Raw genomic sequence first — 23,657 nt, 5'->3', positions numbered from 1 at the left:
CCATGTGTTTCTGTTGCAAGTGAGCTAATACGGTTACAATCACCTCAAGCAATAAAATGGTCTAAATATACATCTATAATAAAATAAACCTGCCCATGCAGATTTATTTAACCAATTACCTTTTTTTTTGTTTATTTTTTAGTAAAGTAGATCTTTTACTCTGTGACTTTGATGGGGACATTTTATTTCACTTCCTGTTCTGGTGACACGGCTGTGAGCTGAACTTCCTGTTTCTTGTCTTTGGTCATTTTCATAGATTTCCATACACTGCTTTGATGCTGTATTTCTTAGTGTGGCAATGTGCAGCTTTATGATTGTATTCTAAAAATGCTCTTATGCAATTATGCCATAATTACACTATAGCATAATCCTGCAGGGGACCATTTTTTCTTCTTTCTTTTTGAGTTAACTACTGCTAAGGGTGGTGCGGTTGGGTGGGCATGCACCTCAAAGCAGTAGTAAAGCCCGCTTTGTGATTTTTAGCTACAGGTAAGCCTCTAATAAAACGTACCTGTAGGTAAAATCAATATCTCCTAATCGTGCAGCATTTAGGAGATATTCACCCTGAATGCAGCCGCTGACGTCACTGGCGCATACACTCTGAAGGTCCGGCATACCGTGTAGGATCTTCAGAGCTTTTCGCCGGAAGCGAGAACTCCCGCACGCATGCAAGGTAGTGACGTCATCATGGCTCTGGCCACTCTCAGCCCGCAAACCCAGGAAGAAAGACCGGGGAAAGATGTCAGCCCTCTAAGTGGTAACAGCGTGCTGCTGGAAGGGCTTTGTTCTAAGGTAAGTATTTCATAATGTGCTAGTATGCGGAGCATACTAGCACATTATGCCATTGTCTTACAGGTATTTTTTTTTTTTTTTTAATTCTGTAGCAGTTTACGTTTGCTTCAACTGCCTATTTTTAGCATCCTCCAACCCCAATTTTAAAGCGTAGTTTCGCCTAATTTTTTTATTTAAAAGTCAGCAGCTACAAATACTGCAGCTGATGACTTTTAAAATAAGGACACTTACCTGTCCAGGGCGCCCGCGATGTCGGCACCCGAAGTCGACCCGTCCCTCGGATCTTGGGTGGAGGCACCGCCATCTTCGGTAAGGGGATCAGGAAGTGAAGCCTTGCGGCTTCACTTCCTGGTTCCCTGCTGCGCATGCGCAACTCGCGCTGCGCAATGCTACTGGTCCCTGCTGTCTTCTGGGACCTGTGTGTCTCCCAGAAGACAGCGTGGGGGGGCGGAGAAGCCGCCTGAAGTGGTGTAGATACCTGCGGGTAGCTCGGCTACCTATGCCCGGAAGTGGGAGCAAAATACCTGCATTAGACAAGTATCTGCTCCCCCCCTCCCCCCTGAAAGGTGCCAAATGTGACACCGGAGGGGGGGAAGAATCCAAAAAGCGGAAGTTCCATTTTTGGGTGGAACTCCACTTTACGGACCAGTTCACACCAAAACACAGTGTGGGAAACCTGCATTCAGTGTGCATCTCCAGCACCACGTTTAAAATGCACTGCAGTTGTGATCTGCAACAGGTGTCAATATTATGTTATTGGCACCTCAAACCAATGTCACAAATGCAGTACGTTTGCCCACATCAGATCGCATGGTACAGAAGAACCACCTGATGTGGTTGCAGTGTATTTCCAAAAGTAGTGCACACTTTTGGTGTGGTGCGATTTCAGCTTATTCAAAATGAATGGGCTGAAATTGCATTGCACAGAACTGCATGTGAATCGCACAACACATTCCTGTGCGATTCCTGGTGTGATCCGGCCCTATAGTAAGCCTTATAAAGTACCTCAGTGCTGCTGATCGATGCAAAATGCTTGATCATTTTCCGTGATAGCCAATCAACTTAGATGATCAATTCCAAATCTAAATTGATCAGAAGAGAAGCTATGGCTATTCAATGGTTTTATAGATTTAATAATTTTGAGTGAACCAGACACTGACCCTAAAAAGTGTGTGTGGTCACCATTCCATTGTCCATAGTCTAAAATAAATAAATAAATAAATAAATAAATAAATAAATAAATAAAAGGCACAGGAGAAGAGGAGGGAGGAAAGGAGCACAGCCTTGGTGCAGAATAACCCATGGAGTTGGGGGAGCTCCTCAGGATGTACCTTGGCTGATGTTCCCCCAGTTGATGCGGATGTATTTGTCGCGGTCACTGCGGCACTGCTCGTGTTGGAAGCCCAGGGAGTGGAGCAGCTCGTGTTGTATTATACCCCAGAGGAGACATTTGGGTTTTGTGAGTGATAAATCCTGAGCACCACCTACACGTCCAACATACGACCAGCATCTGTGAAAGAACAGAGATATAGGGCAATATATAGGACAGTATATAGGGCAGTATATATAGGGTAATTTTAACGACACCCCGAGTATGAAAGGGGTTAAAGCCGTTTAGGACATTCCATTTCCGAACTCAAAGGCAGCTACCGAACACTCCAATCAGCTGAACAAGAAACCCATACGAATAATTCTTCCCCCAAGTACGAGATGAGGCTCTGTACGGAGGGTCAAACAGGAATCAGATTCTTTATTAGAAACAAAATTACAAGTCTTTATATACAGTTAAAGGGGTTGTAAAGGTAAAAATTTTTTCACCTTAATGCATTCTATGCATTAAGGTGAAAAAACTTTTGACAGTACCGCCGCCCCCAGCCCCCCCGTTTTACTTACCTGACGCCTCGAATCTTCGCTCCTCGTCCTCGTCAGCTTCATTGCAGCTCAGCCTGGTCGCTGATTGGCTGCAGTGGATGGATTGAAAGCAGCGCAGCCATTGGCTCGCGCTGCTGTCAATCACATCCGATGACGCGGCGCGCCGGGGGGCGGGGCCGAGTGATACAGCGAGCGGCTATAGCCGCCGGCTGTATCACGGGAGCGCGCCCGCAAGCACTCACCACCGTGCGAAGGAGCTCGCATGAAGGTGGTAAATGCTTGCGGGGAGGAGCTGAAACAGCCGCCGAGGGACCCCAGAAGATCAGGTTCGGGGCCACTCTGTGCAGAACGAGCTGCACAGTGAAGGTAAGTATAACATGTTTGTTATTTTAAAAAAAAAAAAAAACATCTTTACAACCCCTTTAAAGAGGGAGTTCCTACCTCCTGCTCATATTACTCTAATGCCCCGTACACACGGTCGGATTTTCCATTGGAAAATGTCCGATCGGAGCGCGTTGTCGGAAATTCCGACCGTGTGTGGGCGCCATCGGACATTTTCCATCGGATTTTCCGACACACAAAGTTGGAGAGCAGGAGATAAAATTTTCCGACAACAAAATCCGTTGTCGGAAATTCCGATCGTGTGTACACAAATCCGACGGACAAAGTGCCACGCATGCTCAGAATAAATAAAGAGATGAAAGCTATTGGCCACTGCCCCGTTTATAGTCCCGACGTACGTGTTTTACGTCACCGCGTTTAGAACGATCGGATTTTCCGACAACTTTGTGTGACCGTGTGTATGCAAGACAAGTTTGAGCCAACATCCATCGGAAAAAATCCTAGGATTTTGTTGTCGGAATGTCCGAACAAAGTCCGACCGTGTGTACGGGGCATTACAATACAACTGTAACCAGAAACCTAATTAATATGAGCTAGTTTACTAAATCATTTACCCAGAATAGGTGACTCAGAGACATGACCTTTAGGACAGACTTGTGGTCACCGAAGCCACTGAGTAGACTGTCCGGCTCCTACATATATCCTGGGAGATATTGTGGATAAATATTACTGTCCCATTTTAAGTAATCCAATCAAATTCTCAGGGTTCATTCTTTTCTTGATCACCCTGCGCCCAACAGTGACTCCCGTCACAGTAATATATAGGACAGTATATATAGGGTGATATAAAGGACAGTATATAGGGCAGTATATAGGGCAGTATATAGGGCAGTATATATAGGGTAATATATAGGACTGTATATATGGCAGTATATATAGGGTAATATATAGGACAGTATAGGTTCATAGCTGAGATGTTGTCTTGGGATGAGGTTGGATCTGGGGTTAGCTGCTCACGTTCCTGTAATCCTACATATATGTTCATACATCAGTCTGGTCATGATAAGAATATTTGATGATCGGATTGTACATACAAGTCCAACAGCGGATTCTGTGTGGGATCACACGTATTCCGCCTTTACCAATGAAATGAGAAGATGGCACAACACTGATAATAAGATTAAAAACTCCACCTGCCACCAATTACATCCAATTTACTGATATGAAAGTGAAATGGTGTTTAATAAAGCGTGTTGGGTAGAATAGCTGACTGCTGACCCTGATCACAGAGAAAGGCTTTTCTATATTTATTCCCTGAGCTCATCGGTCTCATTTCCTGGATAAGGGAAAGTCTGCGGCTTTATTGCTATTTGAAATCTTTCACTGGCGTTTTGGGGATCAGTGCTTCATATAACAAAATACAGACTATTAAGATCCCTCAAACCTCTTCCCCTGTCATTATAGGGAATGTCTATAGTGTTTTACATACTATCTTTATACATGCTCAGGTTGAATGTTTCAAACATATTTTATTTTCAACCAGATAAATATCTTACATATAAATGTATCATATTTACCATGTGGAGGAAGCAGGTGGAGCTCTAGAGTCAGCAGTGAAATATATATTCTCCTTACAAGTTACATTTTGAATACATTGTATTTGATGAACCTACTACCTTCGGTCATATTTCTGATGTAATAGGCGCTCTGTAGAAAAGGTTCCCTGGTATATCGTGATAGCTGCTATATGGAAACTCCTTATTTATCTTGGAGGTTGTCTGTTGATGGTCATTAGCCTATAAATGGATACGATTGGGTCTATATTTACTGACACATAATCACACACATAGGTTGGACTTGATGGACTTGTGTCTTTTTTCAACCTCACCTACTATGTAACTATATATTGTACCAGTCTTCTGAGATCTAGATTCCAATCACTGACCAGTATTACTACTTTATATATGAAACTCCCACACTCCATATATATATATATATATATATATATATATATATATATATATATAATGGGATCCCCCCAATTCCTGATATCTGTTAGAAAGCATTGCGTAGTGATAGGGGATTGGCTGTGTGAACTGTGGTCATGATAGAGAAGACAGTGACTTTGGACATTCTACAGGAGACAGTAAGATACTGTGCACATGCCACTGGAGACATTCAAAGATAATAGGATACAGTTGGTGACTGCAGACATGAAATAAGAGATAGTCAGAGACTGTAGACATGAAATAAGATGGTCAGAGACTGCAGACATGATACAAAAGATAGCCAGGGACTGCAGACAGGATACAATATATGATCAGAGACTGCAGACATGATACAAAAGATAGCCAGGGACTGCAGACAGGATACAATATATGATCAGAGACTGCAGACATGATACAATATATGAACAGAGACTGCAGACATGATACAAGAGATAGTCAGAGACTGCAGACATGATACAAGAGATAGTCAGAGACTGCAGACATGATACAAGAGATAGTCAGAGACTGCAGACATGATACAAGAGATAGTCAGAGACTGTAGATGTGATACATTCTTTGTTTCACTTATTGAACAGATACAACAAAGTGCTTTCAGTTGAGTATTTAACAGACCACAAAAGGAGCAAACAGGAGGCGTGCATTCTTAGGGTTTACATACCTAGCCTACTGTACATATGTACTATATTATACAGTATTATATTATGTAATTACATGTTATTTCCTATGTCTTATAGATTGGTTTGTTTAAAATTCTGTGGTTTTATTGAGTTCAGTGTTCAGTATTAATGAATCGTGTTCAGTGTTATTTTTCTTGTCCAACTTCTTTTGCAATCATAGACACTGGGGAGGCCGGGGAATGGGTAGTGGTGACAGTAGAGGGATGTACATTGGGGAATGATTAACAAGTCCTGGTTTCCCACCAAGGAATATATCACAGTTATCCAGGTCATCACTCAAATGGTGGTGAAATTTACTTACCATGTACAGGCTGATTGCTCAATTAGGTTTGTCAGTTAAATAACTTTTTAGTTTATTTTTATATGCTAATTATGTAATTAACCTCTGTCTGACCGTTACATAGAAACTTAAAAGCAACATGCATGAGAAAAAGGGGGGCTATTTGCCTCTCCATTTTTTTCTTAAAGAGACACTAAATTATATCCTTATTCTTCAAAACACTCTATACATATTGATAATTGTATAACTCCTGTGGTGCCTCCTAGTCATGTATGGTACTGTGAGGTGTATCAGTGGTCTACGGTCTTGTATTGGTCTAGAGGTGCTGCTGGCATCAATGTGTGTTCCCACACTGAGGTTCTTAAAGCGGAGTTCCACCCAAAAATAGAACTTCCACTTTAAGGGAAGGTGACCCCCTGACATGCCATGTAATTTTTTTTGGGGGGGGGAGCAGATAAGGGTTTTGGCTCCCACTTCCTCCGCCACGGCACCGGACGTAAGTTCACCTCTCCCACTCCCTCTCGGCAATCATCTGGGACACGTCACAGGTCCCAGATGATTGCCCAGCCAGTCACAGCGCGCGGCTCGCGCATGCGCAGTGCGTGCCCAGCTGTGAAGGCACAGCCAGGCGCCCACATTGACAATGCCGGCGCCGCAGAGAGGAGGGGGGAGACTAGCGAGGCTTCATTACCCCACATCTCTGGACCCTGGGACAGGTAAGTGTCGAATATTAAAAGTCAGCAGTTGCAGTATTTGTAGCTGCTGACTTTTAATTTTTAATTTTTTTTTTTGGAACTCCGCTTTAATAATGATAATGTGGATGCCGCGCTGCTCCAATTTTGTGCTCAAAATAAACAATATCATAATAAGATTGACAGTGCTTAATGCAATAATTTAAACTCTTATGAATTGATGTCCAATCCATTTATACAATTATATTCACAATGATAAATCCGTATCCAACTTAATATTTCAAACATTTAAAATAAAAATGCATTAAAGTAAAATACATGTAAAATAGAGTTGCATAAAACTCTGATAACATCAAATACTTGTGTTACACTGTGCTGAGTTACAAGATAATAAAGTAAAAAAAAAAAAAATGGTCCCGTAGGTTAATCCTTATTGCATATGTCTCAGTGGGGTGCCTGAACTCTTCATATACTTTGTGCCACCCTGGTGCTCTATGATCTCAAAACTCTCATCTCAAGGTAAGTGTCATACAGCATGTATGGAATAATCCTCCCAGATTATGACGGTATTCGCCTCTTCCTCCTCCTCCTCTCTACCTCTGGGGGGCCTTCGTTAGTACCTCTTACTGGCTCCACTACTCAGAAGTATTGTGCCTTTAATGCCCCATCTAACTCATGCTGCGCACGTGTCTCGCTCATGTATGGGGAGATAGCAAATAGCCTCTTATGGTGCAGTATTTTGGTTAAAAAAAAACATTTAAAGCAAATCCAATGCACTTTCATTCAAAACTTTCAAACAAGCATCAGTGTTAAAATTCCCGGGCTTTACTTCTGCATATGAAGTCACTTTTGGTCCGCATCTGCCTCTGCTCGCCCTACGCGTTACGTCACCCGTGATGTAACATTGGATTTGTTTAAATAAACATTTTTTTACCAAAATACTGCACCACAAGAGGCTATTTGCTATTTCCCCATACATGAGACACGTGGGCAGCATGAGTCGGATGGGGCAATAAAGGCACAATACCCCTGAGTAGTGGAACCAGTAAGAGGTATTAACGAAGGCCCCCCCAGAGGTAGAGAGGAGGAGGAAGAGGGGAATACCATCATAATCTGGGAGGATTATTCCATACATGCTGTATGACACCTACCTTGAGATAAGAGTTTTAAGAGTATAGAGCACCAGGGTGGCACAAAGTATATGAAGAGTTCAGAAACCCCAGTGAGACATATGCAATAAGGATTAACCTATGGGACAATTTCATTTTTTTCACTTTACCTTTCACTTTTTATCTTGTAACTCAGCACAGTGTATCACAAGTATTGGACTTCATCAGAGTTTTATGCAACTCTGTTTTACATGTGGAAAATAATATGGGTAGGTGACAGAACAAAAAAAGGGGGAAAAAAGGGCACCAACATCCCTGTACATCAATGTAAAAAAAAAAACTCCCTTTTTTTACATTACTCTGTTTTACATGTATTTTAATTTTAAATGTTTGAACTATTAGTTGGATAAGGATTTATCATTGCGAATATAATTGTATAAGTGGATTAGACACCAATTCATAAGAGTTTCAATTATTGCACAAAGCACTGTCAATCTTATTATGATATTGTTTATTTTGAGCACAAAATTAGAGCAGCGCGGCATCCACATTGCCACTAATTAATCTATACACATTCACCACTGAGCGTTCCTGTAAGCTATTTTTCACGAAAAGTTTCTAAGGGTCCTTTCACATAGGCGGTCCGCCCAGCGGACTCCGTTTTGCTCAGCGGGGGACTAGAATGAGCAATGCATGTTAGTTGTATTGGTGTCCACTGCCCTATGCACACTACAAATCCCACAGTCCATACTTCATCTTGGAAGGAAGCAAGAGGAGGTGGCTACATTCTTACATACAGTGAGATGATGGAGAATGTAGGCACCTTCAATCTAACAGGAAGTCACATCACAGCAACAAAAAAAGGAATTTAGAGATTTGGAGGAGACAGAGCAATAGAAGGGACTTTTTGGAGTTTAGAATACACACATGAATAGATTTTATTTTTTTAAACCAAAGTTTAGCTTCACTTTAAAGTAAACCTGTGAAAGATATATAGGGGCTGTCATTGCAGACCTCCTCCAAAAAAAAAAACTGTCTGACTTTGGCCTCAGGAATATGGACACTTTCCAGCATCTGACAAATTACGAGCACATTTTCCCACCCAGGAAATTCTTAATGAATTGCTGTATGCTAGCAGTACACGGGTATACCCCATGCTAAACTGACATGTGTAACTGTGATCATGATGACTGACCGACTCACCCATCAAAAGGTCGGATTCGTAAGTAGTTTGGCTCTTCACGGCGAGGAACAAACCGCATGCAAGTCACAACTCTCACCTCCTCCATGGCAGCCTGGATGATCGCTTTTTCCTCCAATGCTATAACAAGCAACAAAGGCAAACGTAATAAATGAAGAGTTAAAGTAATAATAAGCCCTATTTTTCTCAGTTAACCACTTCAATACAGGGCATTTTCACCCCCTTCCTGCCCAAGCCAATTTTCAGTTTTCAGCTCTGTCACACTTTGAATGACAATTGCGCAGTCATGCAACACTGTACCCAAATTACATTTTTATCACTTTTTCCCCACAAATAGAGCTTTCGTTTGGTGGTATTTGATCACCTCTGCGTTTTTTATTTTTTGCGCTATAAACAAAAGAAGAGGGACAAGTTTGAAAAAAAAAACACAATGTTTTTTACTTTTTACTATAATAAATATCCCAATTTAAAAAAAAAAAAAAAATTCCTCATTTTAGGCCCATATGTATTCTTCTACATATTTTTGGTAAAAAAAAAAATCGCAATAAGCGTATATTTGGTTTGCGCAAAAGTTATAGCGTCTACAAAATAGGGGATAGTTTTATGGCATTTTTATTATTTTTTTTTTACTAGTAATGGAGACAATCTGCGATTTTTATCGTGGATGTGACATTGCGGCGGACAAATCGGACACTTTTCACACCATTTTGGGACCATTGGCATTTATACAGCGATCAGTGCTATACAAATGTATTGATTACTGTATAAATGTCACTGGCAGGGAAGGGGTTAACACTAGGGGGCGATCAAAGGGTTAACTGTGTGTCCTAGGGAGTGATTCTAACTGTAGGGGGCAGGGACTCACAAGGGGAGGAGACCGATCGATGTTCCTCTGTACTGGGAACACACCAGGGGCGGATCCAGAGCCTAGTCTCGGGAGGGGCACTGCCAGAAAATATATTTTTTTGGGGTACATCTATCGGGGAAATGGCTGGTGTTGGCGCTTCAATCATCACGGCACCATGGTTGTTATGGTGTCAGGATGATTGAAGCGCATTATTACTATAATTACATTGTTATAAAAAAATTAAATAGTTTAACTCACCATAATGCAGAATCAGTGGGAGCCCCGAGTGTGTCACTTGCCATGTCACCTGTCACCAGATGCGGACTGTCACTTGCCACGTCGCCTGCCACATGTTGCGGATTGTCACTTGCCATATCACCTGTCACCAGATGCAGATTGTCACTTGCCACGTCGCCTGCCACATGTTGCGGATTGTCACTTGCCATATCACCTGTCACCAGATGCAGATTGTCACTTGCCACGTCGCCTGCCACATGTTGCGGATTGTCACTTGCCATATCACCTGTCACCAGATGCAGATTGTCACTTGCCACGTCGCCTGCCACATTGCGGATTGTCACTTGCCATGTCACTTGCCACGTCGCCTGCCACGTTGCGGATTGTCACTTTTCATGTCACTTGCCACGTCGCCTGCCACATGTTGCGGATTGTCACTTGCCACGTCACCTGTCACCAGATGCAGATTGTCACTTGCCACGTCGCCTGCCACATATTGTGGATTGTCACTTGCCACGTCGCCTGTCACCAGATGCAGATTGTCACTTGCCACGTTGCCTGCCACATGTTGCGGATTGTCACTTGCCACGTCGCCTGCCACATGTTGCGGATTGTCACTTGCCACGTCGCCTGTCACTTGCCACCTGCTAAGGTGGTCTCTTGTGTCCCAGAGACAGGCAGCAGAGAGATGATGTAATCTCTCTGCTGCCGCAGCTGCCTGCATGGAGGGGGGGAAGTTGAACTGAAGGGATGCAGGGCGGGCGCCGGGCGGTGAGAGATGATGTCATCTCTCTGCTCCCCTGCCCGCCGGCTCCCTGATTGGCCAGCGGGCAGCAGCCCGCCCACATTGAGCGGCACATGTCAGCAGCGGCTCTCTCACCTATGGAGCCGCCCAGCGGCTCCCTCAGTCACGGAGCCGCCCAGCGGCTCCCTCAGTCACGGAGCCGCCCAGCGGCTCCCTCAGTCACGGAGCCGCCCGGCTCCTCTTTCATTCACGGAGCCTCCCGGCTCCTCTTTCATTCACGGAGCCGCCCGGCGGCTCTCTCACTTACGGAGCCGCCCGGCGGCTCTTTCACTCACGGAGCTGCCCAGCGGCTCTGTCACTCACTCACGGAGCCGCCTAGCGGCTCTCTCACTTACGGAGCCGCCCGCCCGCGGGCTCTCTCTCACACCCTGCTCTCTGTCACCCGCATCTCTCGGAGGGGGCAATTGCCCCGTTGCCCCCCCCCTGGATCCGCCCCTGGAACACACGATCAGTCTCCTCTCACTTGACACACACAGATCAACGGTCCTGCTTGGTTAACGGGCAAGCGCGGGTGCCCGGCGGACATCGCGGCTGCCAGGCACGCGCATCGGGTCCCAAATGACACGGCAGCGCGCGCCCCCCAGACAGCCAGGAAGCCCAGGACGTCATATGACGCCCACCCAGGATGGGAGATCCCTCCTGCGGATGTCATATGACTATATGTGGGATGTGAAGTGGTTAATACACTGTTACCAAGCACTGAATCATGCTCCTGTGAATTGAAATGTCCCCCTCTGTGCCAAACGCAATATCTCCATTTCCTCCAAAGCTCACTCCCAGGGTACTTCTGGGTAGCGTGGCATTAGAGGACACAGGTGGGGGGGAGGAGGACTGGCTTGCCATACAAGTAATGACGGAGAATGGATGCATGCTGAGAGTGCGCTTGCAGAGGTGACTCCATGGGGCCCTGTAAGAAGAAGATAAGTAGATGTTTTTTTCTATGTCCCCTGGACCTAAACAAGCAATTGACCATTGCAGTGCAGGCGCTGCCCCACTATATGGGATCATTTTTACGTTTGTCGAAGTTGGGCTTTAGGGCAGCCCATTTTTAGGTGGGTACCATTCACTTTTGTAAAATATAAGCTTAAAAAAAGCAAACTTTTTCTCAGTTTATTCCGATATGTATTCTTCTACATATTTTTGGTAAAAAAAAAAACAAATCGCAAAAAGCGTATATTGATTGGTTTGCGCAAAAGTTATAGCGTCTACAAAATAGGGGATAGATTTATAGCATTTTTATAATTTTTTTTTTTTTACTAGTAATGGCGGCGATCTGTGATTTTTATCATGACTGCGACATTATGGCGAGCACATCGGACAATTTTGACACATTTTTGGGACCACTGGCATTTATAAAGCGATCAGTGCTATAAAAATGCATTGATTACTGTAAAAATGTCACTAGCAGTGAACGGGTTAACACTAGGGGGCGATCAAGGGGTTAACTGTGTTCCCTGGGAGATGATTCTAACTGAAGGGGGAGGGGACTGACTAGAGGAAGTGACGGATCGTGGTTCCTAGCTAACAGGAACTCACGATCTGTCACTGCTCACAGAACAAAACACGGATTTGTGTGTTTACACACACACTTCTGTGTTCTGTCCCTCGTGCTCGCGATCGCTCGTGGCCGGCGGTCATCGCGACCATCGGCCACGAGCATCGGCACCCCCGCTGTGCAGTGGGCACGCGCGCCTGCTATCCTGATCCCGCGAGCCGACATATAGCTACGACGGTTCACGGGATCGTGCCGACCTGCCGCAGTATAATGACCGCGGCTGGTCGCCAAGCGGTTAATAATGTGTTAGGGGAATGGACAGTCACACTCATCAGCAGATGTAACCAGATTAATACGGTTACAGCTCATTAGGTGATTTTGTATTTATATGATGTGGTACATATACATTATTTCTCTAAATACATCTTTGTTCACAATATACAGTGCATCCGGAAAATATTCACAGCCTTTCGCTTTTTCTACATATTGTTATGTTACAGCTTTAGCCCTCATGCACACAGGCTGTTAAAAAAACGTTATGAAAACGCCAGTATCTTTGCAGTGATTTTTTTAAACTTTTTTCAGCGTTTTTGAGCGTTTTTGCAATAGCGTTTTTTAGCATTTTTGAGCGTTTTTGAGCGTTTTTCCGCGTTAGCGTTCTTGAGCGTTTTTTTTTTTCAAATTTTTTTTTTTTTTTTTTTCAATGGATCAAAAACGCTAAAAAACGTTGGTGAATGACGTTTTTCAGCGTTTTTCAGCGTTTTTCAGCGTTAGAGCGTTTTTACAGCTGAAAAACGTCTTTCAGAACCCACTGGTCCTGGGTTTTTTTTACAGCTTAAAAACGCCTATGCCACTTGCAGCTCAAAAACGCCTAGGTGGGCATGAAGCCATAGACTAACATAGACAGGCCTTTTTAAGCTGCAAAAAAAGCTCAAAAAAGCAGCTGTAAAAACGTCCGTGTGCATGAGGACTTATTCTAAAATGGAATAAATGAATTATTTTCCTCAAAATTCTACAAACAATACCCCATAATGACAACGTTAACCTCCTCAATACAGGGCACTTAAACCCCCTTCCGGCCCAGACCAATTCTCAGCTTTCCCTGCTCTCACATTTTGAATGAGAATTACTCATGCAACACTGTATCCAAACAAAATTTTTATCATTTTTTTCGCACAAATAGAGCTTTCTTTTGGTGGTATTTAATCACCACTGGGTTTTTTATTTTTTGCGATATAAGTAAAAAAAGAGCGAATTTAAAAAAAACAAACACTTTGTTTTAGTTTCTATTATAACATTTTGCAAATAATGTTTTAGTCATTTAAAGAGCCATTTTTATTGGCTCTTTACTCTCATCGGGGATGGGCTGTATCCCGAGGGACACGCCTCATTCCCGATCACCGCGATCTGGGCCCCCAGGGGCCCCCAGGGGCCCACAGGAGCGGCGGGAATTGAGGACGTCCACCCGGAGGGAGGACATGTTCCTGCCGGCGTCATATTACTATGGCCCGGTATGAAAGTGGTTAAAGAAGTTTGTTTGAAATCTTTGCAAATTAATTAAAAATAAAATCCCATGTACATACGTATTCACAGCCTTTGCCATGACGCTCAAAAGTAAGCTCATGCGCTTCCTGTTTCCACTGATCACCCTTGAGTTGTTTCTTCAACTTTATTGGAGTCCACCTGTGGTAAATTCAGTTGATTGGACATGATTTGGAAAGGCACACACCTGTCTATATTATGTCCCACAGTTAACAGTGCATGTCAGAGCACAAACCAAGCCGTGAAATCCAAGGAATTGGCTGTAGACCTCCAAGACAGGATTGTATTAAGAAACAGATCTGGGGAAGGGTACAGAAAAATTTCTGCAGCATTGAAGGTCCCAATGAGCACAGTGGCCTCCATCATCCGTAAATGGAAGAAGTTTGGAACCACCAGGACTCTTCCTAGAGCAGGCCGCCTGGCCAAACTGAGTGATCGGGGGAGAAGGACCTTAGTCGGGGAGGTGACCAAGAACCCGATGGTCACTCTGACAGAGCTCCAGCATTTCTCTGTGGAGAGAGGAGAACCTTCCAGAAGAACAGCTATCTCTGCAGCGCTCCACCAATCAGGCCTGTATGATAGAGTGGCCAGACAGAAGGCACTCAGTAAAATACTGAGAAAATACTGAGAAAATACTGGAAAACCAGCATTAAATCAGCAGCTACAGAGCTTAACAGAAAGGTCTCAGTGCACCATCTGCGTCTATTTTAAGGGGAAGAATGCAACCTTGCCGGTCTGTACCCAAATGGGGAGGCTTCCCGGAAGGATGGTGTGTCCCTGCTCTTTCCCTGCTTGTCTGGAACCTCTCCCTGCCACTAATTACTGTCCCTGGCAGACGAGTGACCTGCCCCTACACTACCCACATGCAAAATGTGTACCAAGCCTGGAAGCTAGGGTTATAAATAGACTTTTCCCAAACCAAGATGGCTGCCAGAGTCACATGGGATGCCAGCATTCATTCGGCTAGCTCCCCCAGTGACCCAGCAAACCATAGAAGAACCATGTTCCTCTTGACTTCCTTTCCCTCTGCAATGCCACTGTGGTTGAGCATCACCTGCAGTGGAGAAAGTAGACTGCACCTGCCTACAGGCTTCTGTCAAACGGTCCTGCTGGAAAACCAGCATTAGATCAGCCGCTACAGCCAATGGCTGCAGCACTGATCAGTGCACCCTGATGGAGGAAGGGGGGGGGGGGGGTCCCTGCTGTCAGAATACAATAGTACAGTGGGAGAGATCTCTGCATCCACATTGTTTGTGTGGATGCAGGAATGTAAGTTTTTTTTATTATTCAGCTTGAATAATAACACAGTGTGTACCCAGCTTTAGACTGTGAACCAATTCCAGCATATTTCTCCACCCTAGAAAGCCCAGGTGCTGTGTACAGCTGCCCCTAGACATGAATGACTGTGCGTGGCTGAATTTGGGTATACGCTGAAGGTATTATAAACATGAGTATAGCATAAGGGTGTATGCAGAAATTAGAACATTTTCAATTTTTTGCATATGCTCTACTAGTGTCTACGCAAGCTACACAGTATACCAAGTACAGCCACACACAGCCATTCATGTCTATGGGCAGCTGTACACAGCACCTGGGCTTCCCAGGCAGGGAATTAACTGGAATTTATGTTGTACAGGCTCAGACACCCATGTGCAAGAGGCCTAAGTTAGCCTTTACTGTCCAATTGTTTTGAATAAATATACTGTATATAAGTACCATAAATACATACATAAAACTTTGGAGCTCTATGATCAGAACTGTCTGCTATAACATGACTGGGATCTGAAGAGTAACACGTACTGTAGTTGTCAGACAATGTATACGGCACGTTGACTGTTCCGTCTTTGGATTTTGGCCATAGACAAGATTTTCCTCTACAGATGATAGCATTCCTGTTCCTTTTCACAGCGATATCTCCTTGTAGCATGAATCGGGAAGTGCCTATATGGATATAAACAATGATTGTACATAACGCTTTCCATTGCTGAGACTGAAGTACAGCCTGATGTATCAATTGAACCCACTGATACACTATCATTAGCCTTACCTTTGAAAGTCCAGATACAAGTTAAGAAAATGTTTGTATGGTTTATGTGGCAAGAAGGATCACTGGTTGGCCTACCATATCTTGAAGACTACCTTTGTGAGATATTGTGACCTGATATAGTTCCAATAAAACAGCTGTATTCGATCAGAAGTCAACTGATGGTCTTACATAACTCCAATTAGATCTTCATAATAGACAAATCAATAGGCAGACTATAGGTGTCAAATTCACATTTTCATAATGGCCTTGTGAGTGGACAGAAAGCGAATCTATCTGTTTTGTGTACATTTGACCTTAAATCATAACTAAAAGCAAAACTTTTTTCTTTTTGTGGATTGAGTGAAGGAGGATTACAACCCCATTGTTTTTTCCCCATCCTTATCCCATTGGGAAGATTCCCCTTACTTCCGGTCATATAGCCAAAACAGGAAGCGAGACAAAATCCATTGAAAGTAAGGGAATCCCTGGTTGTCACCAAGGTCACCAGAAAAATTTCCCCTTTGAAAAATTCCCCCTCTATCACCGTTCTATTGTCAACTCAAAATTTTGAATTTTCTTCCACTTTCAATGATAATAGTAAACAGGACAAATAGAGAGGGTGAATTTCCCAAACAGGGGCACAGACAGCAATAAAAACCAGACAGTTGTTCTAATCCCTGTCCAAATATATATAAAAAAAAAAGTTTTGGCCTTAGTTATACCTTAACTTGTACAATATTTATTTTCATGGTCTTTAAATGGGTTTTTTTCCAGCTATTCAAATTCTCAAAAACAAAGATCCACAATCCTAAGCTGTTTTATGAGTGTCTCCTCAAAGGGTACCGGTTATTGACTTGAACTTTCCTTAATATGCCAGTGCTAAGTGTATCTACCCCAAAGAAGAAAAGAAGGCTGGACGGCCGCACTCCTATGCAATTTCTTTATTCAAGTGCCGGATACAAAGGTGAACTACAGGTATCAGCCTACATGTTTCACACCAAGGTCGGGGCTTACTCATAGCTCATGAGCTATGAGTAAGCACCTGCCCTTGGTGTGAAACTTATAAGCTGATACCTGTAGTTCACCTTTGTATCCGGCACTTGAATAAAGAAATTGCATAGAAGTGCGGCCGTCCAGCCTTCTTTTCTACTAAGTATCTGTTTGCATACAGGGCTCGCACCCTCCACGTGGGATAGAGGCTTTTTGGAGCAGCAGGGTAAGAGAAACTGCCTTAGAGCGATGTACATGTATCTACCCCAAACTTTTATTATTAGTTGTGGATAGTTTAGACCCCCTATCAAATGTTACTTCTATCCGAAGCTCTGTAGAAAGATGTCCCATCATTTACTGTCCTGGGGACAACATCTTCACAAGACTGGTAAAAGAATCTCTACAACCGAGCCTCCAATAGAAGTAAAACCAGACAGGGGTTCTGATCGTATCCATAACTGAAAAATAAATTTGGTAAAAGCGGATGTCACAATGTACATGCGTGTGCTTTGGGTCCAAATCTTCTGTTCAGCCCAGGAATCCTCAAAGCTGTCTGAAATCAAAAAGTCCTCCTCGGCTTCACTCCAATTTTGGAGCTCCAGAATGCCGTCACCATCCCACGACCCAGTACAGCACCTCTCTATTGACTGCTGAGGGTGAAGGTTATCCAGAGCTTCACAAAAAATGTTGAGAACTGCATGTTTTATAAGTTCTGCTACAATTATTCCCATATACTTATGCATAGGTGTGCGCAGCCTATTGCATTAGGGTGTGCACCCTTGAGCTCAAACACACATGCGTGTGTGGGTATCTACATATATATGACCCCGGCACATTGAGCTCCCTTCCGGCACAGTGAAAGAGAAGAGCATAAACACTTCTCTTATGGCAGAGACGGTAAGAGGGAGATCTTTCCCCTATTTCTGCTGCTACACAGAGTGATAACACTAATGTGCACGGGGTGATTAGGGTGTGCCTGGGCACACCCGGCACACCCTGTGCGCACGCCTATGTACTTATGACAGAAATATGGGAGCTGCCATTCTTGACCTATTTTGGAAGGTGCACGCTTAATCCTGAGCTCTCCTTCACTACTTACTGATTCAGTCAGGACGAACAAGCATGCGCGTATGGTGTGCCAAGACACTTGATATGTGTATTCATGTTCCAGGTCAGTAAATCCCTAAGAACCATCTCACAATGGGGATCCTATCACTGGTAAAAACTTGCCAGCAGCAGGATAGCTTTGAAGGACACAGCAGAGAGTGAGAAAACTCTCCTGCTTGCATGTGAGTATTCCTTCTCTGGCGAATCAGGCTTTGTAGCATTTTCGGCAGAGAGGAAACAACATCTCGCGAAGAAGAGGGAGAAGAGGGAGAAACACATACAAAGCAGATGTGTCTTAGTGATCATGGAAATGATAATTTCTTGCCAGTGGCAGGATTGTTAGTGGGACATAGGCCTCGGTAGTGAAGCAATGGTAAAGATAACAACCCTGGAGAATGCACCCTAAAGCAAGTCAGTTGTTCAGGTTCCAAATTTCAATGTTCCCTTTAAAGAACATCTGCCACGAAGGTAGACACCAATCAGAAGCCTCTAAATAAAGCAACCACTCTGAATAAAAGGTCTGTATCAGTTCCTGGGTAGGGATATCATATACTATAACAGTAAAAGACATTTGGGGAAATTCACTAAAGCCCTAACGACATCTTTCTGGCAGTATATCTTTTTAAATTGACCTGTGGCAGATTCAAAAAGCCCTGCTGTACCTTTTGGTAGCTTTACCAACGTGCACAACAGATTCAGAAAATTCTTAATAGTACCACTTTTACAAAATGCCACAAATTCAGTCAGAATTACCTACAGTTCATAGATAAAGAAACTGGAGGTAATTAAGACCTACAGTAAGTGGAGTACAGAAACAGGCAGAGTGCCTGTCTCTGTACGCTGTGTAGTAGGCATCATTTTTCCCACCGTTAACTTCTCCCTTCCCCATCTGTCAATGGTTGGTAAGGATGCTGTCACCTTCACAGCTGGCAGTCTACTAGCAACCTGCAATGCTCCCAATGAGTGGAGCCTGATGGGGAAGCTGAGACTCTGCTCTCTTCTTGTGACTGACAGCAGGCAGTTGGGGGATTTTATAGCCCACTGCCTGCTATTAATGAAAAGGAGAGCAGACCTGATGGGGAGCCAGTATCTCTAAATCTCCATCATGCTCCTTCTACCCAGCTTCAAAAATCCTTGGCAGCTGCATTGTCTGTCTGACAACTGCAATGTCGGGGCGGAGACTCAGCTGTAATGAGGTCAAAGTGTCCATATGGACTCTCCAGCCTCAGTGTGCCTCTGCATGTGGTCCTTGCCTCAAATACATGTACTTGTTTCCAACAGTTACATGAATCTGTATCCCGCACCGAAATTTGTTGTGCGGTGGCACAATGGAATTCTAAAGAGTGTCAAAGACACTCTTTATGACTTCCCGATAACGTCTACTGCATGGAACTTGTATGCACCTTCACTGCTCTGGAACTAGCATGTAACCTCTACTGCCATCAGATGCTTACCTTTACCTTTAAGACACCGGTGACACCTCCTCTTTTATATAGATCATTGATAATATTAAGTTATATCCCATACCTTGATTGGATGTTAAAATGTCACTGAAGACATCATTGCTGGACTCTTGTGGAACTGCAACAAAGAAGAAAAACTAAGCAAAAAAAGTAAATACAAATGTGGAAAAAATATTGTAACATATTACCAACCTGACGTATTAACTGCTTCTTGATGATCCTGTAATGTAAAGTGATTTAATAACTTAATTATGTTACCTGTACAGAGCATGCCGTTAGGTGACCTAACATGAGTAGTCTTCTACCTGCACATAAGTATATACATATATATCCAAAAAAATATTTTTTTAGTTTTTGAATAAGAGTTTTTTTCTTCTGTGCCCTTTTGGGAAGACTTCACTTCCTGTCCCAGAAAATGCTACCTGAACATGTTTTCCCATAGGAGGAACTCCCCTCACTCTGGTGACAACTCTAAAATTTTGGATTGCTCATCACTTAATCAATGGTCAGCAAAGACAAACAGAGAGCGTGAACCTATCCAGACATCAATAAATGTCTCACTAATGTTCCAACTGTTCCCCACCTATAACTAAAAGACACTTCTTGGCTATACATACACTTTAATGCTACAATGAGTTGAATACTGCTGGTCTATGATACACGGGAAATTAAGCTCCTTCATAACAAGAGAAAGAAAAGAGAACGAAAAGATGGCAAGACTAGCAATCAAATGTTTCCATTTATAACCTGCATTGTAAAAAACAAAAGTAGGAAATTGGGAAGGACAACACAGACCCTATTATGCCTATTGTCTGTATAAATCAGCTGTAGTATGGGTTTGATGATCTAAGCTTCCATACAGTATACTGCAGCATGCAGAGTTCATAATACCTGTATTGGATCTCCTGTACACATGGCTATCAGTATGCCTGGGAGTAGAAGGGACGGCAGGTCCATGGTGGAGGACACCTGCCACACGGTACAATAATCAGGGTATTTCACAACTGACTTTATACAGTGGCTGGGGGGGGGGGACGTGTGCGATGGGCGTTTAACAGGCAATCCCCACAAGGGAAAATAGAAAAGGGGGGCTAATTGTGTACCAGGAATTTAGTGCAGTCTTTTTTTTCTGATTCCTTTTTACTCAGAGCCAGGAATTCTAATATGCTAATGCTGGCTATACACGGGGACATTTTTTAACAACTAAATACTTTTAACCAATCAAATAAACATCTACCAGATTAATGCGAAACTTTACCCATAACAACTTGATAAAAATAACGTTCTTTAGCAAAGAACATACATTCCACATTAACAATTATGCTACCAAAATTAGTGTGCACTGTAAATTGCCTCCAGCATTGCTCCTGTTTGTTCTTGCTGGAGTCTGCGATTTTGCTGAAGCCCAGTAGCCCCTGAGCAGCAGCAATTTTTTAGGCTGTCAGCAGAGTGGCCTCTTCAAATTCGGCACAGTGCCTAAAAATAGAGAGCAACTGAGCATGTGCAGAGCAGGGTGAGACAGTATTACTTGATTTTAAACAGTATAGGCACTTGTTTTTAACGTTTTATAATAGCTATACCTGCAAAAGGGCCAGCCTGAAGTGATCTAGTAGGACTTTATTTTCTGACTATAGTTCCACTTTAAGTCCTTTTGCACATGGACATAATAATTTACTGATGGTTATACGCAGGATCTTGCTGGCAGAGAGGTCCTGAGTGAAAAACAAAAATCATGTTCCATAAAGACCTTGAGTAAAATTCTTCTTTATCCTCTTCTTGCTGCCAATGTTGCGATGTACATGTATATGCGCGTATATACATTGCATCCGGAAAGTATTCAAATTGCTTCACTTTTTCCACATTTTGTTATGTTACGGCCTTATTCCAAAATGGATTAAACTCATTTTTTTCCTTAAAATTCTACAAACAATACCCCTTAATGACCATGTGAAACAAGTTTGTTTGAAATCTTTGCAAATTTGTTAAAAATAAAAAACGAAGAAATCACATGACTGCTGAGGTGCAATAAGCCCAGGTCCCAACCATACCACTTGTCATACCTTACCCCTTCTTCTCATCCAATAAAAAACCACATACAACCATTAACGTTGGAAAGGGCAAGGCCACAGCTTTATTTAAATCAACATTAACATTAACCTTTAGGACCGTGCCAGTCACAGTTGTACTGTGAGCACTCAACTACAAATGTAAAAGGGAGATGAAGGAGGGGCCTGTCCTTACCATCAGTGCCGGACCGGCCGTCAATCTCCCAATTACCATCCGGGCATCAAAGGGGTTCCATATTTTCTGGCAAGGTCACCAAAACCGCCACCAGCCAGTCAGTGATCCACTGACGGGCGCCCCACCGCAGCCAGCGCCTGTTCCACCCCCCTCTGAAGTCCCAGGTTGAAAATGTCCATGCCAATGTCGTTAAGATGGACACCATCCCTCCTCAACAAGTCATTGTTATTTCCCTCCAAATCTTTATGACGGACAACGACCCCCCCGATCCTCCGAACAAATTTGGACACTTGGGCGTTGACCTTCCTCCGAAAATTTTCTAAACAGGGTCCCGGAACTTCTCTAGCCCAAATAGAACGAGGGACAATCTCTGACCATACGAAAGTCACGCTGGTAAACATCGCCAGGCATTGAGCAATATCGCTCTTTATGGCAGCAATTAGGTCCACGGACCGGGTGTAACCTACGTCATTCCCGCCGGAGTGAACCACAAGGACGATGTGACCGGACACGCGGGTACGAAGGTGCCAACATTCCCACAGTACCTGATGCCAACGCAGCCCGCGCAGGCCCAGCCAGCGAATCCTTGCCACTTCTGAAGAGAGTCCCAAATTTCTCCCATATTTTCGGATCCCTGCGCGACGAGCCGCCCAGAAGACAAAGGAATCGCCCAGTATCCATACTTGAGTCGGGGGGAAACCTGAAATTAACACAAAAGGTGAGGGCGAACATACAACGAAAAACGAGACGACTCCCATCTACCCAGCCGCTGAAGTTCCGTATCGGAAAACCCTAAGCCAGAAGCGGCGGTGGCAGCGCCTATGCGAAATGAGTGAGTCGAAAAATCGCCCGCTGGTAAGCCTAAAGCCTCGAGGCAAAAACGAAAAACTTTTAAAAATTGGAAGCGACTCAAAGAGGAGGAGTCAGCGTGCACAAAAAACGTAGGGGATGGGGGGCGCGCGGAAAGAAAATTAAAGGCCAGAGACACAGGACAGAATGGGCCGCCACAGTGGTGCAGCACCACTCGGCGGCCCCTGCCAAGACTGTCAGTCTTAGAGGAGCGCAATAAAATGGTGACACTGCGCTCCGACAGGGCAACATCCTCCGATCGAATACCCCCAGTGGAAGACCTGGATTTCGCCACTAATTCCCCGATGCGAAACGCCCCAAAAAACGCCCATGAGAAAGCTACTTGGAACAGCAAAATCTCAAACTCGGATGAGCACACCTTCGGCAACATAGCCAAAACATCCGATAAGATCTGTAAAGAAATGGGGCGCCTGGAATCAGGCAGATGAGTGATGCGTTTCCAGCCCCTCAATATCCGACGCACTGGAAAGGCTTTTGTGACATCCCCCCATCCCAGGAGCTGAAACCAAAAGGATAAGGCGGACATAGCCGAAGAGACAGTGGAACCCGACACTCCCTTATCCTGTAACTGGACCAGGTAAGCAAATAATATCAAACGTCTATCATCCGGAGATGAAATAGAGAACTCACCGCCCGACGCTTGTGACCACTCGTGCCAGACCCGACAATACGACGCCCACGTCCGCGGAGAAAGCGACGACCGAAGCAGTTCTAACAATCCCCGGAAACGAGGTTCCATAAGTGGGCCGGACAGGGGAGGCCCTCCAGCGAAGCCAACGGAGCCAGGGAACGAAAACGGGGGTACTGTTGGCGTGAAAGAGCATCGGCAATGTCATTGGAAATTCCCGGAACGTGTTTTGCCGTAACATAAATGTTAAAATGCAAACATCTTAAAACCAAAAAACGCAACAGTGACACAACCGGGGGGGAACTGGCCGATTGCTTGTTCACTACCTGCACTACGCTCATATTGTCTGACCAAAAGATCACCTGACGATTGCGCAACTGTTCGCCCCAAAGCTCCACCGCTACAATGATCGGGAAAAGCTCCAAAAGGGTG

General features: G+C 44.0%; 1 protein-coding gene across 1 annotated transcript in view; it reads right to left on the bottom strand.

Annotated features, from left to right (window-relative positions):
- The window catches only part of LOC141111702 (hatching enzyme 1.2-like), a 46,049-nt gene extending 25,606 nt beyond the window's left edge, over nucleotides 1–20,443 (bottom strand). The window contains exons 1-6 of the mRNA XM_073603849.1: nucleotides 20,378–20,443; nucleotides 19,679–19,706; nucleotides 19,551–19,604; nucleotides 15,701–15,841; nucleotides 8,977–9,094; nucleotides 2,124–2,302 (exon numbers count right to left, since the gene is read on the bottom strand). Of these exons, the coding sequence (XP_073459950.1) occupies nucleotides 2,124–2,302; nucleotides 8,977–9,094; nucleotides 15,701–15,841; nucleotides 19,551–19,604; nucleotides 19,679–19,706; nucleotides 20,378–20,443 (586 nt within the window). The remainder of the gene's footprint in view (nucleotides 1–2,123; nucleotides 2,303–8,976; nucleotides 9,095–15,700; nucleotides 15,842–19,550; nucleotides 19,605–19,678; nucleotides 19,707–20,377) is intronic.
- Nucleotides 20,444–23,657: the final 3,214 nt, after the last annotated feature.

The sequence above is a fragment of the Aquarana catesbeiana genome, linkage group LG11 (genome assembly GCF_042186555.1).
Source record: "Aquarana catesbeiana isolate 2022-GZ linkage group LG11, ASM4218655v1, whole genome shotgun sequence".
NCBI classification, from domain to species: domain Eukaryota; kingdom Metazoa; phylum Chordata; class Amphibia; order Anura; family Ranidae; genus Aquarana; species Aquarana catesbeiana.
This window is presented reverse-complemented; position numbering and strand designations above follow the sequence as displayed.